General features: G+C 42.5%; 1 protein-coding gene across 1 annotated transcript in view; it reads left to right on the forward strand.

The window, feature by feature from the left end:
• The first annotated feature begins 237 nt into the window (after positions 1 to 237).
• Positions 238 to 15,689, forward strand: part of prss59 (serine protease 59, putative) — a 62,663-nt gene continuing 47,211 nt past the window's right edge. Inside the window, exons 1-3 of the mRNA XM_080186403.1 lie at positions 238 to 423; positions 4,658 to 4,839; positions 6,849 to 7,081. Of these exons, the coding sequence (XP_080042529.1) occupies positions 238 to 423; positions 4,658 to 4,839; positions 6,849 to 7,081 (601 nt within the window). The remainder of the gene's footprint in view (positions 424 to 4,657; positions 4,840 to 6,848; positions 7,082 to 15,689) is intronic.

Here is a 15,689-nt window from a genome sequence, read left to right on the forward strand (position 1 = left end):
AGTACAATTGTGATTATTACTTTGACCGCCAATTCTCCTCGGAGTGTTACGTTGTAAGCCACTAGTAGTAGGTTGAAATGCAAGTACACGATGCGCCTGCCAGATGCCACCGTCCTGGTGGCTTGTTTATCATCAGCTGATCCAAATAGTTTTTGCTTTTCATCAGGTCTCATCACAATGACAAAAGTCTTCGTATAATGACCATGACCCGGAGTTTGTAGTTTGGCTGTGGCGGTGATGAGAATGGCTCGCCTTGTGCTGTCAGTTGTTCTTTTGTTTTCCTGTGAATGGTGTGCTTTAGGTTTCCATAATTCGAGGTTCCTCCGAATTTTACGGCACAGGACGCATTTTAAAGGATCCGAGCAATGGTTCGTCCAGAGATTGGATCATTTCAACGCGGCGGATGCGAGGGTGTGGAGACAGGTAACCTTTAGTGCATGAACCAGAGTTTACGGACTCCAGAAATATGGAAGGTGTGGGTGAATAATAAACTGTCTGGGTTGGTCCTTGTTAAAAAAAATTACAAATATCTACATATACAATGTAGACTGAATAGATCAGAGGATATGGGATTTTCTCTGCTATATTTTCAGAAAATATCGCTGATTTTGGCAAAAAGTCACATGACAAGTATTTATGTTCCCAAAACATTCGCCTCAGGCAATTTTTGTAAGATATTTTACAAAATGTGATATAAATATATATGTGTATATATGGTTTGATCACTTAAAACTCGACTTTAGCTTTATCCAGCATTATTGGAATTGCAATGAAAATATACAAACTTTGCATTACAGAGCCAGTGTTTTAACTGAGATTTTTAAAATAAACATATAAGGAAAATAAGTTTTGTAATGCAGTATTGAGCATGGGGTAATGTTGGTTATGACTGGGCAGAAACTTTACCTCAATGAATAGTTTTAAAGTAAAGTTAATTTATTAGTGACAAATAGGGCTTACATTAACACTGCAATTAAGTTATTGTGAAATTCCCCTAATCACCACACTCTGGCACCTGTTTGGGTCAATGCACCTAACCAGCATGTCTTTCAGACTGTGGGAGGAAACCCACACAGACACAAGAAGAACGTGCAAACTCCACACAGCTGGGAATCAAACCTGGGACCCTAGCACTGTGAGGCAGCCGTGTTAATCACTGTGCCACCCAAGTACAGTGTAGAGACTTTTTTAAATTGCCTTTGTGAATCCTGGAATACATATGCATAAGTTTCCCCTCTTGAATTTAAATGGGTAGAAGACAATGATAATTTGATAGTAAATTGTAATTGAGTCAAATTCTATTTTCTTGTGCCATTAAGTCCCGTGACCTTGTCAACTTTTGTTTTATATAGGAATGTCCTTTTTTAAGTAATTGTTGCATTTCTGGAAACCATTGCTTTAATTGAAGCTACTTACATCAAAGCAAGTTTTCCCATTTAAAATGTTAATCAGGAAATGCATGTCCAGTCCAAGATTTTTGGCCCCAATATTTGATTTTTGATTTGATTTATTATTGTCACATGTATAGCATACAGTGAAAAATATTTTTCTTGCATGCTATACAGACAAAGCGTACCATTTATAGAGAAGGAAATGAGAGAGTACAGAATGTAATGCTACAGTCATTGTTAGGGTGTAGTGAAAGATCAATTTAATGCAAGTAGGTCCATCAAAAGTCTGATGGCAACAGGAAAGAAGCTGTTCTTGAGTCAGTTGGTCCGTGATCTCAAAATTTTGTATCTTTTTCCCAGTGTCTGGGTTGCATTCATTCCTTAATTATATTGGCTGCTTTGCCGAGGCAGCAGGAAGTGTAGCCAGAGTCAATGGATGGGAGGCTGGTTTGCATGATGCATTGGGCTACATTCACGACCTTTTGTAGTTTCTTGCAGTCTTAGGCAGAGCAGAAGCCATACCAAACTGTCATACAACCAGAAAGAATGTTTCCTATGGTGTATCTGTAAAAGTTGGTGGAAGTCGTAGCTGAAATGCCAAATTTCCTTAGCCTTCTGAGAAAGTAGAGGTGTTGGTGGACTTTCTTAACTATAGTGTTGTATTTCATTAGTAATAATATATCAGATAAACATGAAATACACCTTATTTCTCAGCCAAATACAAACAAAACGCATGATGATGCATGTTAGAGGCTTTCAAGCTCATTGATTGAGCTCTGAAAAGTTTTGAAGATAATAATCCTTCTTTGGAAAGAAATTTAAAGGTCAGCAGAGAGTAGAAGGAACATTAGCTGCTATAGGGAATTTTACCAAGTAAAGGAAAAATATAAGGCGCACCAGTCCATTTGAGCATTCCTTAAACCAACAATTCAGTAAGCTGATCAAGATACACAGCTAACAATACACAGCAACAGGGACCCAGGTTTGATTCCCAGCTTTGGTCACTGTCTGTCTGGAGTCTACATGTTGTCCCCATATCTGCATGGGTTTCCTCTGGGAGCTCTGATTTCCTCCCACAGTCCACAAGACGTGCTGGCTAGGTGTATCGAGGATTTCCTTGTCACGGTTTTTTCAAAATTTATTTATTAGTGTCACAAGTAGGCTCATATTAATACGACAATGAAGTTACTGTGAAAACCCCCTAGTCACCACACGCTGGCACCTGCTCGGGTACAATTGAGAAAGAATTTAGCACCTAATCAGCACATCTTGTGGACTGTGGGAGGAAACCGGAGCACGTGGAGGAAACCTGCTAGACACAGGGAGAATGTGCAAACTGTACACAGACAGTGACCCAAGCCGGGAACTCAAACCAAGGTCCCTTCCGCTGTGGCGCAACAGTGCTAACCACTATGCCACAGTGTATTGTTAGCTGAGTGTCTGGATCAGCTCACTGAATTGTTGGTTTAAGGAATGCTCAAATGGACTGGTGCGCCTTGTATTTTTCCTTTACTTGGTAAAACTCCCTGTAGCAGCTAATGCCCCTTTCACTCTTTGCTGAATTTTCTTTTGACCTTCTTTCCAAAGAAGAATTATTATCTTCACAACATTTCAGAGCTCAATCAATGAACTTGAAAGCCTCTAACATGCATCACCAAGTAATTTGCTTGTTTTGTGATGCTTCCTCCTTTCCATGTTCCCCCGATAGAGCTCGCTCACATTGCATCAGCTCCTTGTTGACTAGTTCTTTACTGTGGAACTCCAGCAACTTCTTTTCCTTATCTTTGTCCAGTTCGGAAAATCCTACCTTGCTGACAATAGTCCCCATGTCTTTGCTCATGGATTCAATAGCTTGACCAAAGGTGCAGAGTTCATGAACATCCTCAGGGTGGATCTTGTACCATACACGCTCATGGTTACTATTTTGCTGCCTGCCAAGATTTGCAATGTTGTCAATTGCCTGAACAATATTGTAGTCACACCAGAACTTGATGATTGTTGTCTTTCTTTCACTGTCAGTCTCTTTAATAAGTTGTGCAAAGTCCCACTCGGACAGTAAGCCTTGATCCATGGATTGGATCAAGAATGCCTGTGTTTATAGGAAGTTTTTTTAAAAAATCATTCATGGGACATTGGTGTCACTGGTTGGCCAGCATTTATTCCCCATCCCTAGAAGGTCTACATGGACTTCACTGGGGAGTTCATTTAGTTTTGAACAATGCCCTGGGTATTATCCAAAAGTTACAAATCTTCATATCGCTTGGAGGAGTAGCAGTTTGGCCATTAGCTAATATCATATAATTGCCCTTCTTGCTGGTACACCTAGTTATCAGTGGACAGTTGAGTGAATTTGCGAGAATTATTGCCTTCTCAGCAGTATAGTCAGGTTTTACCATTTTGAATTAATACTTCAAAGGTTTGCCTTTTCCTTTCGGATGCGAGTCATCTTGCCAACTTTACTGAAATATTGCGGGGTAAATTAATGATGCATCATAAAACAACAGCAGGTAACGTACAGCTAACTTTACTTGGACAGTATGCACATATGCAGAATCTTGTGCACCTTCTCAAGCACTCCTTGACCATGTGCAGAATGTTGCAGGCGTTGAACAGTGGCTCACAGGCCAACTTGCAAGATCTGTTAAACTCTGTCCACAATAAGGACAGGTATTGAAATTTTTGACCAACTGTTTACAATGGGCTAAGTGGCACACGCAACAAATAAATATGTGGTAACCTGTTAATTACTTAACAAAACTATGCTATTCCAGGTTTCTTAAAATGAGCTTTTGATGTACTACCATTGGAAAAGCCCACAATGAAAGTACAGTTAGTAAAAATTCTGGTGTTGTCTATGTCAGGTACATGTTTTTTCATAGGAGCACCTTTCAAGCTATTGTGGCAGCAGTTTCAGGTAATCATCTGTAAGTAATATGAACACTTGATGACTGATGTACCTAATATCCTTGAGAGTGCAACCTCTTGGTCAAATCATTTTGGTTATGACTTTGGTCTTTTATTTTTTATTGGAATAATTTTCCATTAAGTGACAGGAATTCAGGAGGAGACGGAATGTTATAATTATTACTTTTTGCTGTTACTGGTAACAATGCAAAATTTTGGTCTGGTCCATTGCTCTTTCATTTAGGAATTAAATTTTGAATATAATATTTTGCAGGTAATAATCAGTGGTGTATACATTTGGAGTAAAATTCAAATAAAACTGGCAAATCAGTGCTGGTCCATCTTTGCTTTCATTTTCCCAGAGATTTTATATCAATGATACATTTTATCGGACTGGGGGCCCTGTCTTTCTGATGATTGGTGGAGAGGGAACTGCAAACCCTGCATGGATGGACTATGGCGCCTGGTTAACATTTGCTGAAAAGTTGAGTGCCCTCTGCATACTTATAGAACATCGATTTTATGGAAAAAGTCAGCCAACAGAGTAAGTTACAAAGCTGTTCTTGTTTTATTGTTGACTGCTGTTGTACGATATTTGAGTAAGATTCTGCTTTTATTTTGTATTTTCATCTTTTTTATTTGCCTGGTCTAACATTGGAAGCTGAGCTGATTGGGGTTATGCAGTCAATATCCAGGTGATCACAAATTTTCCTGGAGGTTATTTAGCTCCTGGCAGCCACCATATGCCACATATTCATAATTGCCTCCTCTGAAATTCACTGCCTCCATTTTTCCTCAGTGGTTCTTCACTACTTTCCCTGCACCTTCCTGTGTAATTTAGCTGAGGAAAAGGGTTAAGTGGAGAAACAAATGCAATTAATGCCCATTCTGTAATACTTTACTGTATTATTATCCAACACTACGGCATTGCCAACCTTATATTTTCATCACCTATTTACTTAATTATTTTTTTATTTATTGCTTATTTATTTATTTATTTATTGATTTACTTTTAGAATGGTAATACTTTCCATGCCCCTGTGTTAATCATGTATGCATTACTCCCGAGTACATTGAGAAAGGCAATTCTTTCATTTTTTCCATTAGATTGTGGAGAGAAACTTGACAGAATTCAAGTGGTACAATAATTGTTGCTGCACCTCACATCTTAATACACTTGAATCAATTTCTTCATTAATGTGTATTCCCTGTCTTACAACTGCTATTCTATTTTAATGGCAAGAATTTCTGCTTGGATTATTTTGGGTGAATGGCAAGATCGTAAGTTAATCATAAAAGTAGAAAGTCAATTGGTGCAAGATGATTTATCCATCATTGCTTCAGCTAAATGGCCTGGATTTTGCTCTTAGTGGGAAAGGAGCAGCACTTCCTGTTCAGCTCACTGAGAGCTTCCCACATTCTCCTTGCTGGCTTGTCAGCAAATGGTTTCTTTAAACCAATGACTGGGGTCAATCTAGGGCTTGTGAAGGTGGGATGGGGAATTTGGGGGGAGTGGAGGGAGTGCAGTGGCTGAGTGCTGTTATGTTCTGTTCAGACCATTCAGGGCATTTATGGAATAATGTGCAAGCCAAGAGGTGGGACTAAAATGTAGCCTCCGGGTATGCAATGCAGATTGGGCTGTAGGTGTCACTGAGGAGGGGAGGCACATTGAGGGGAATAGATTCTGATAAAAGATCACAGCCTGAAACACTCTTCATTCCACAAATGCTGTCAGGCCTGCTGAGCATTTCCAGCATTTTCTGTTGTTTTTATGCCAGATAGCTTCTTGTGGCACTGCTGACGGTGCCAACATTGACTTCCCTGGCCACCTGCTCTCACTTCCTCCTCAGCTTGGTCTTAGTGGGCAACCTGACCCCCACTCACCCCTATGAACTTATAGTATTTCATCCTTCCAAGTTCTACAATTTTTTTATTGAATTCAAGTTCCACCATCTGCCCTCGCGGGATTCAAATCCAGGTCCCCAGAATATTAGCCGAGTTTCTGGATTAATATAGTCTAGCAATAATATCACTAGATCATTGCCTCCCCCTAAAGAATTAGAGATTGGTTGACTGATAACCATGAACATTTTTAGCTGATCAGAAGACAGGTCCATCAAGTGTGACCTGTTTGCATTCTTTAAAGAGATGACTAAAGACATTGTCTATCCATATGTTACCTTTATTATCTCCCAGAAGGTATTTGTTAAAGTAATTTTCCGGTAAAATAGGAACCTTAGTGAACATTGAAGCAAATTGTTGACATCTTTAAGCAATTGAACAGCAGGAGGCAAAGCGTAGGGACAATGGGAAGGTACTCTAATTGGAAGGGTGTAACTGAATGTGTCCTACAAGGATTTGTAGGACATATTCACTATTTAACAAACCATCACATTTATTACTGATTTGGCTGACAGAATGGAAAAACACTTATCTAAGTTTGCTGATGACACAGATTGTAAGCAGTATAGATGAAAGCATAAAATTGCCCCACTTCAGATCCTACATTCCTATGTTGACCCTTATGCTGTGTTTGTTGAAATTTTCTTCAAGGGATTTGAGCATTTCAAATCTTCAATACCTCCGTTCTGATCAGGCACTTGCAGACCTTGCCCACTTTCGAGCTACATTGGATGTGAGAATGAACCTGACGTTTAACAAGTGGATTGCTTTTGGAGGTTCTTACCCAGGATCGCTTGCAGCGTGGTTCAGACTGAAGTACCCACATCTGGTCCATGCTGCTGTTGCATCTAGTGCACCAGTGCAAGCTGTCGTCAACTTTCCGGGTGAGTGCTGCCATGCCATTATTCACGCTTATTTCTTCACTCCATTTCTGAGGAAGCTGACTCTAAATGGAGGTAGGAACAGGAACCTTAACTGTTTTTTTTGACCCTTATTCAGCAGAGCAGTGTTTGAACTTCACCCACTATATCATGAATTGAGCCACTGTTTCATTGTCTTCAAGGCACTATTGATTTCAGGGCACTACTTTCTTGATGTTCTGGTCAACATTTATCCCTAATTCAGTGGACAGATTTAATGGGTCAGATAGCCTTTTCCTGTTTATCTGTATTGTATGGTTGTAAAACTGGTGAAACAGAAAATGCTGGAAAAACTCAAAGGTCTGGCAGCATCCTTGGAGAGAGAAGCTGAATTAATGTTATGACTCTTTTTCATTATTTTGCTTTTTATCTAAAACTGCTGATAAGGTCACTTGATTTGATTTATTACTCTCACATATATTAACACACAGTGAAAAGTATTGTTTCTTGTGCACTATATAAAGCATACCATTCAAAGAGAAGGAAATGAGAGAGTGCAGAATGTAGTGCTACAATCATAGCTAGGGTGTAGAGAAAGATCAACTTAATACAAAATGTCATTCAAAAGTCTGATAGTGGTGGGGAAGAAGCTGTTCTTGAGTCGGTTGGTATGTGACCTCAAACTTTTGTATCTTTTTCCCAACGGAAGAAGGTGGAAGACAGAATGTCCAGGGTGCGTGGGGTCCTTAATTATGCTGGCTGCTTTGCCGAGGCAGTGGAAAGCGTGGACAGTGTCAATGGACGGGAGGCTGATTTGCGTGATGGACTGGGCAACATGACCTTTTGTGGTTCCTTGTGGTGTTGGGTAGAGCAGGAGCCATACCAAACAGTGATACAATCTGAAAGAATGCTTTCTATGGTGCACCTGTAAAAGTTGGTGAGAGTCGTAACTGACATGCAAAATTTCCTTAGTCTTCTGAGAAAGTAGAGTCGTTGGTGGGTTTTCTTAACTATAGTGTTGGCATGGTGGGGTGGGGGGGTGGGGGGGAGAAAAACACCAGGACATGTTGTTGGTGATCTGGACACCTAAAAACTTAAAGTTCTTGACCCTTTCTACTTTGTCCCCATTGATGTAATCAGGGGCATGTCCTTTTTTATGCTTCCTGAAGTTGATGACGATCTCCTTTGTTTTGTTGACATTGAGGGAGAGATTATAGTTGCCACTCCAGTTCATCAGATTCTCTATCTCATTCCTGTACTCTGTCTCATCATTGTTTGAGAACCGACCCACTATGGTGGTATCGTCAGCAAACGTGAAAATCAAATTGGTGGGGAATTTGGCCACACAGTCACCGTATAAGGAGCATAGTAGGGGGATGAGAACAAAGCCACATGGCACACCAGTGCTGACGATGATCGTGGAAGTGCCTATCCTTACTGAGTGTAGTCTGTGAGTTAGGAAGTTCAGGATCCAGTCACAGAGGAAGGTGCTGAGACCCCATGCCAGGTCACAGAGTTTGGAGATGAGTTTCGTGGGAATAATGATGTTGAAGGCTGAGCTGTAGTCAATAAATAGGAGTCCGATGTAAGTGTCTTGTTATCTAGGTGTTCCAGGATTGAGTGCAGGGCCAGGGAGATGGCATCTGCTGTGGACCTGTTGCGATGGTAGACAAACTGTAGTGGATCCAGGTAGCAAATCCGCGTGTTGAATTTAACACCATTACTGTTTGTGATACTTTGCTATAGACTTATTGGCTGTTGTATTTTTATCATTGCAATAGTAACAACACTTCAAAGTGCTTAATTGGTTGTAAAATACTTTAGGATGACCTGAACTCATGAAAAGTGCTATATTGTCTTTCCTTTAACTGAAGACTTGCTGCTCATTGCTGCTTCCTAAATTAATATAAAATAGCACAGTGTAACTCATTATCTAACGTAACTATTCATTTGCACATTCTCAATTTACAGGAATTAGTTAGAAATGTATATCACTGCTTAGCACACGTTTATTGTGCATGCAGCTTTCCCCTTTATCTTCAGTAACAATATCGGGTGTGATGAGCTTTTTGTCTGAATTGGGAGAGAGCAACTCAAGTAGGGAGCAGGAAGTCAGCTGTACAAAACAAAATTACTTTTTGGGGAGGCAGTCGAGAAAGAGAGAGGGTAAAAAACAATTAGAGTTTCAGTTGCAGATTTTACTGGTAATTTTTAAATACACTCTGTTAAAATGACTTGCAGTCCATGTTATCAGATGCATTTGTGTTCAAACAAACACCCATGTGCAGGTAGATCTTTATCCAGTATGGGAATTCGGATTTCAGTCAGCTCATGTAAATGGGATATCATATAACATCAACACCAAGTGAAGCTACCACTCTCAAGTTTAGTGGCAGCAATATGCCGTTATATTATTTGCACCACTGCATTCACTGCATTGAGTTGATTAGAAAATATTCAGTAATGCTGACATTATACATTACTGCAATTTGCTTTTTGATTCTTCCTTAAATTTAAGTGGGCCTGTTAGGTATAAGATTACTCCCATTTATTTTATACATTTCTTTATAATATGGGTCACTAGAAAATTGTATCAGGTGGAATATGAGATTACTGCATTGCCTCCAGACACCAAGACATGAGAACCTCTCCACCTGCGCAAAAATGCAGGCAGAGACCTGAATCTGGAAATCCCGCCCAAACCCAGCCTCTGCTATTCCTGTGGGGTAGGAGGGGGTGGTTGAGGGGCACATGGGAGCAGGTTCTAAAATGCACATCTACAGTCATGGAGGTAACTGTGCATATAAATCAACAGTTGAATTGATTTGTGTGATTTCAAACCTGACGTGTGCAGATTAGACCTGGGAAGAGTAGGTCTTAAACCTGTGGATTAGTTTGGATGGCCAGAATATTCTTTCAGAGAGGTAAGGAATCCCTTTGGACATGGTCCCATGACACTTTTGAGAGAGACAAGGCAGCTTTTGGGACCATAGTCCATAGAATCCCTACAATGCAGAAGGCATTTGGCCTATCAAGCCTACACCAACAACAATCCCATCCAGGCCCTATCCCCGTAATTCCACATATTTACTCTGCTAATCCCCCTAATACTAAGGGACAATTTAACATGGCCACTCAACCTAACCTGAAAATCTTTAGAGTGTGGGAGGAAATCAGAACACTCGGAGGAAACCTACACAAACACTGGGAGAACATGCAAACCCTGTACAGTCACCCAAGGCTGGAATTGAACCCAGGTCCCTGGTGCTGTGAGGCAGCAGTGCTAACCAGTGTGACATGTTAGATGCCTTTTGGAACTATTATAAGTAGATGTGGTTGTGCATAAAAATGTATAAACTCATTGTAACTGTCTAAGCTGTTAAAGAACTGTCGAAAGTTTATTATTTATTAGTCACAAGTAAAGTTTACATTAACACTGCAATGAAGCTACTATGAAATTCCCCCAATTGCCACACTCTGACACCTGTTCGGGTACACTGAGCGAGAACTTAGCTTGGCCAATGCACCTAACCAGCACATCTTTCTGGCTGTGGGAGGAAACCAGAGCACCCAGAAGAAACCCACGCAGATGCAGGGGGAACGTGCAAACTCCACATAGACAGTGACCCAAGCCAGGAATCAAACCTGGGTCCCTGGTGCTCTGAGGCCTCACAACACCAGGTTAAAGTCCAACAGGTTTATTTGGGAGCAAAAGCCACTAGCTTTCAGAGCACTGCCCCTTCGTCAGGTGAATGGGAGTTCTATTCACAAACAGGGCATATAAAGATACAAATTCAATTTATAAAATAACGATTGGAATGTGAGTCTTTACAGATAATTAAGTCTTGAAGTTACAGACAATGAGGGCTGTGAGGCAGCAATGCTAACCACTGTGCATTTAATTCTACTGGCTATAAATTTTTTAAAAAGGTGGGAAATTTTTAAAAAATCTATTATTATAAGTTTCTTACTGCTTGACTGATTGTTAGAACCTAACATTATCATAGCAGGATGCCTATTAAATGAACAAGTTGATTGACTAGAATCCAAGTGATTATAGAATAGAAAGGTTTGTTTTTGTGAAAGATTAGATGAAGGAATGTCAATTTATTAAACGGGCTTATAGACACATAAATTTATTTGATGTCAGCATGGCCCTTAAGGATTGCCCATGGTGGATACTAAGTGAATTAGTATTGAGAGGGTAGATGCTATATAGGATGATGGGCCATGGGTTGGCATAGAAGTTTGAGGGAACAAAGAGGTTGGTAAAGGGAGAGAGGTTGGCATAAATGGGCATGGAGAATGTGTGGAGTTGAAGGGGTGTGAAGGGTGGGGCTGGAATGATTTTTTTTGTTCAATACTTTAATAAATTCAACAAAATGCACAGGGACAGGACTTCTCCCCAACATTTCTACCCATTTCAGCAGCCTCCGTACCTGTTCCAGCAGCCTCCGTACCTGTTCCAGCAGCCTCCGTACCTGTTCCAGCAGCCTCTGTACCTGTTCCAGCAGCCTCCGTACCTGTTCCAGCAGCCTCCGTACCTGTTCCAGCAGCCTCCGTACCTGTTCCAGCAGCCTCTGTACCTGTTCCAGCAGCCTCCGCACCTGTTCCAGCAGCCTCTGTACCTGTTCCAGCAGCCTCCGTACCTGTTCCAGCAGCCTCCGTACCTGTTCCAGCAGCCTCCGTACCTGTTCCAGCAGCCTCCGTACCTGTTCCAGCAGCCTCTGCACCTGTTCCAGCAGCCTCTGTACCTGTTCCAGCAGCCTCCGTACCTGTTCCAGCAGCCTCCGTACCTGTTCCAGCAGCCTCTGTACCTGTTCCAGCAGCCTCTGCACCTGTTCCAGCAGCCTCTGCACCTGTTCCAGCAGCCTCCGTACCTGTTCCAGCAGCCTCCGTACCTGTTCCAGCAGTCTTCGCACCTGTTCCAGCAGCCTCCGTGCCTGTTCCAGCAGCCTCTGCACCTGTTCCAGCAGCCTCTGCACCTGTTCCAGCAGCCTCCGCACCTGTTCCAGCAGCCTCTGCACCTGTTCCAGCAGCCTCCGTACCTGTTCCAGCAGCCTCTGCACCTGTTCCAGCAGCCTCCGCACCTGTTCCAGCAGTCTTCGCACCTGTTCCAGCAGCCTCCGTGCCTGTTCCAGCAGCCTCCGCACCTGTTCCAGCAGCCTCCGTGCCTGTTCCAGCAGTCTTCGCACCTGTTCCAGCAGCCTCCGTGCCTGTTCCAGCAGCCTCCGCACCTGTTCCAGCAGTCTTCGCACCTGTTCCAGCAGCCTCTGCACCTGTTCCAGCAGCCTCCGTGCCTGTTCCAGCAGCCTCCGCACCTGTTCCAGCAGTCTTCGCGCCTGTTCCAGCAGCCTCCGTGCCTGTTCCAGCAGCCTCCGCACCTGTTCCAGCAGTCTTCGCACCTGTTCCAGCAGCCTCCGCACCTGTTCCAGCAGTCTTCGCGCCTGTTCCAGCAGCCTCCGTGCCTGTTCCAGCAGCCTCCGCACCTGTTCCAGCAGTCTTCGCGCCTGTTCCAGCAGCCTCCGTGCCTGTTCCAGCAGCCTCCGCACCTGTTCCAGCAGCCTCCGTACCTGTTCCAGCAGCCTCCGTGCCTGTTCCAGCAGCCTCCGTACCTGTTCCAGCAGCCTCTGCACCTGTTCCAGCAGCCTCCGTACCTGTTCCAGCAGCCTCCGTACCTGTTCCAGCAGCCTCTGCACCTGTTCCAGCAGCCTCCGTACCTGTTCCAGCAGCCTCTGCACCTGTTCCAGCAGCCTCCGTACCTGTTCCAGCAGTCTTCGCACCTGTTCCAAATTCTGGGCATCTTTTCCCTCAGGTTGGATTGGCAGATCCAAGAAATGTCCCATTTCTGCGCTCCTGACACAGTAGCGAATGTCCAGGCCCAAATCTGAATATAGTATTTACAAAGAACAAAGAAAGAACAAAGAACAACCCAATATGGGAAACAGGCCCTTCGGCCCAACGAGCCCGCGCCGCCATTTCAACAAAGCATTTTCCTACACCTACCCTGCCTGTTTGTATGTGAATGGTACCCCTAATGTAGCCAGATTCAGGGGAGAATAGTGTAGGGTCAATTTGGTACACCAATCAACCTAAGAGCACATCTTTGGGGTGTGGGAGGAAACCGGAGCACCCGGAGGAAACCTACGCAACCACAGGGAGAATGCGCAAACTCCCACAGACACAGGCCCAAATCCATGTATCTGCACAGCTAGCAGTGATAGTCACTGAGCTGTTGTGGTGCCCGTCTGCTGGTCCAGGATTAAGCACACACATTGACACGAAGTACTAGACTACTCTCGGAACCTCCAAGAGCAGCCCACGCACGACCCACCGTGTGCATGCCCCTCGTTTGACAACAAGGTGGACCGACACCTATTTATTAATGAGATGAAAATAATCTAGTTCAATGTGCTGAAAATGCCTATCTTTTCAATGAGTTCAGAGCGGCCTCATTCAAAAATGAAGCTACCATTAATTTGAGACAATTTGCAATTCTCATCCTCTGAAGCTTGTAAGAATACTGGAATGAAAAGAATTGTTACAAAGGTGGGGTGATATTATTAGGGCATGATAGAAAGAACTCATTGTAGATTAAAGCAAATTACTATGATGCTGAAGTCTGAAACTCAAACAGAAAATGCTTGAAAATCTCAGCAGGTTTGGCAGCATCAATCAGTAAGAATAGGCAACAACACCTCCTCCACGATCATCCTCAACACTGATGCTCCATAAGACTGTGTTCTCAGCCCCCTACTATACTCCTTATACATCAATGATGGCCAAATTCCCCTCCAGCTCAATTTTCAAGTTTGCTGTCAACATCACCATTGTGGGTCGGATCTCAAGCAATGACAAGACACAGTACAGGAGTATGTGGTGAACTGGTGCAATGACAATAATCTCTTTCTCAATGTCAACAAAACGAAGGAGACTGTCACCGACTTCAGGAAGTGTAGAGGAGAAAATGCCACTGTCTACATCAATGGGGACAGAATAGAAATGCTCGAGAGCTTCCAAGTTTTTAGGAGTCCAGATCACCAACAACCTGTTCTGGTCCCCCCATATCAACATTATATTAAGAAAGCCCACCAACGCCTCTACTTTCTTAGAAGACTAAGGAAATTCGGCATGTCAGCTACAACTCCCACCAACTTTTTTACAGATGCACCATAGAAAGCATTCTTTCTAGTTGTATCATAGCTTGGTATGACTCCTGGTCTGCCCAAGAGTGCAAGAAACTACAAAAGGTTGTGAATGTAGCCCAATCCATCACACAAACAATCTCCCATCCGTTGACTCTGTCTGCACTTCCCGCTACCTCGGAAAAGCAGCCAGCATAATTAAGGACCCCAAACACTCCAGACATTCTCACTTCCACCTTCTTCTGTTGAGAAAAAATACAAAAGTCTGAGGTCACGTACCAACTGACTCAAGAACAGCTTCTTCCCTGCTGCCATCAGGCTTTTGAGTGGACCTACCTTGCATTAAGTTGATCTTTCTTTACACCCTAGCTATAACTGTAACATTACATTCTGCATTCTCTCATTTCCTTCTCTATGAATGGTATGCTTTTTCTGTATAGTGCACAAGAAACAATAGTTTTCACTGTATGCTAATATATGTGACTAATAAGTTAAATCAAATCAACATCTGTAAGGTGAAAAAAGCTGACATTTTGAGTCCAGATGACCCTTTGTCAAAGCTTTGTCAATCCAGTATTTTCTCTTTTGGTTTCATTATAGATGAAGTCTGTGTGTTACCAACTTGGGATTTTAAAAGAACCTCAATTTTATGTAATGTCTTTCACAAATTTAGAATGTTCCAAAGCATATCACTGTCAATGAAACACCTTTTGAAGTGTAGTCACTATCATAATGTAGGAAAATGGGGCAGCCAATTTGTGCACAGCAAGATCCAAGAAACAATATTAAGATGGACATCCATGAAATCTATTTTTAGTGGTGCTACTGGAGTGATAGATATTGGCCAGAGCAACAGAAAGCTCCCATGCTCTTCAAATAATTTCATGGAAATTTTTACATCTACCTGAGAGAGTTGACAAGGCCTTGATTATCCAACAATAGCTCCTTCAACTGTACAGCACTCTCTGTGCACACGTGTGCCAACCTGTATTGTTTCCTGCATCTCTGCAATGTGGCTTGAACTCAATCTTTTGACTCCGAGGCAAATGTGCGATAACTGAGCCAGTGCTGATACCTTGAACAAAGACACTGTTTCATTCACCAGAAATGACATGCTACATCTTTGTGAGCAGAAAAAGCATATTTTTACAAAGTCTACTATTGTTGGCTGGCTCCCATTCCACTGTGCAATCAACGCCTTTCAGTGATAGTTTGTCATTTTGCCCCATGTCGCAAGCAACCATGCTGTTACTTGCTTTCAAAAGAGCGCTGTCAGTTGTCTTACACTGAGCAAATCTGAGTAAGATTCACATACTTGATTGTGCTTTTTCCTATCTGCACTATTTTTAGTAACTAGCTGTAAGAGAACCATGAAAATTAAATTTCCATCTCTTAAAAGGAAGACATTTTCGATATTTGAAATCCATTTTCTCAAGATATGGATTTACAGCATAAGATGACCTATCACTGGGCACTAGCTCAGCTAG

This window comes from Carcharhinus amblyrhynchos, chromosome 3 (genome assembly GCF_965287045.1).
Source record: "Carcharhinus amblyrhynchos chromosome 3, sCarAmb.v2.hapA, whole genome shotgun sequence".
NCBI classification, from domain to species: Eukaryota; Metazoa; Chordata; class Chondrichthyes; order Carcharhiniformes; family Carcharhinidae; genus Carcharhinus; species Carcharhinus amblyrhynchos.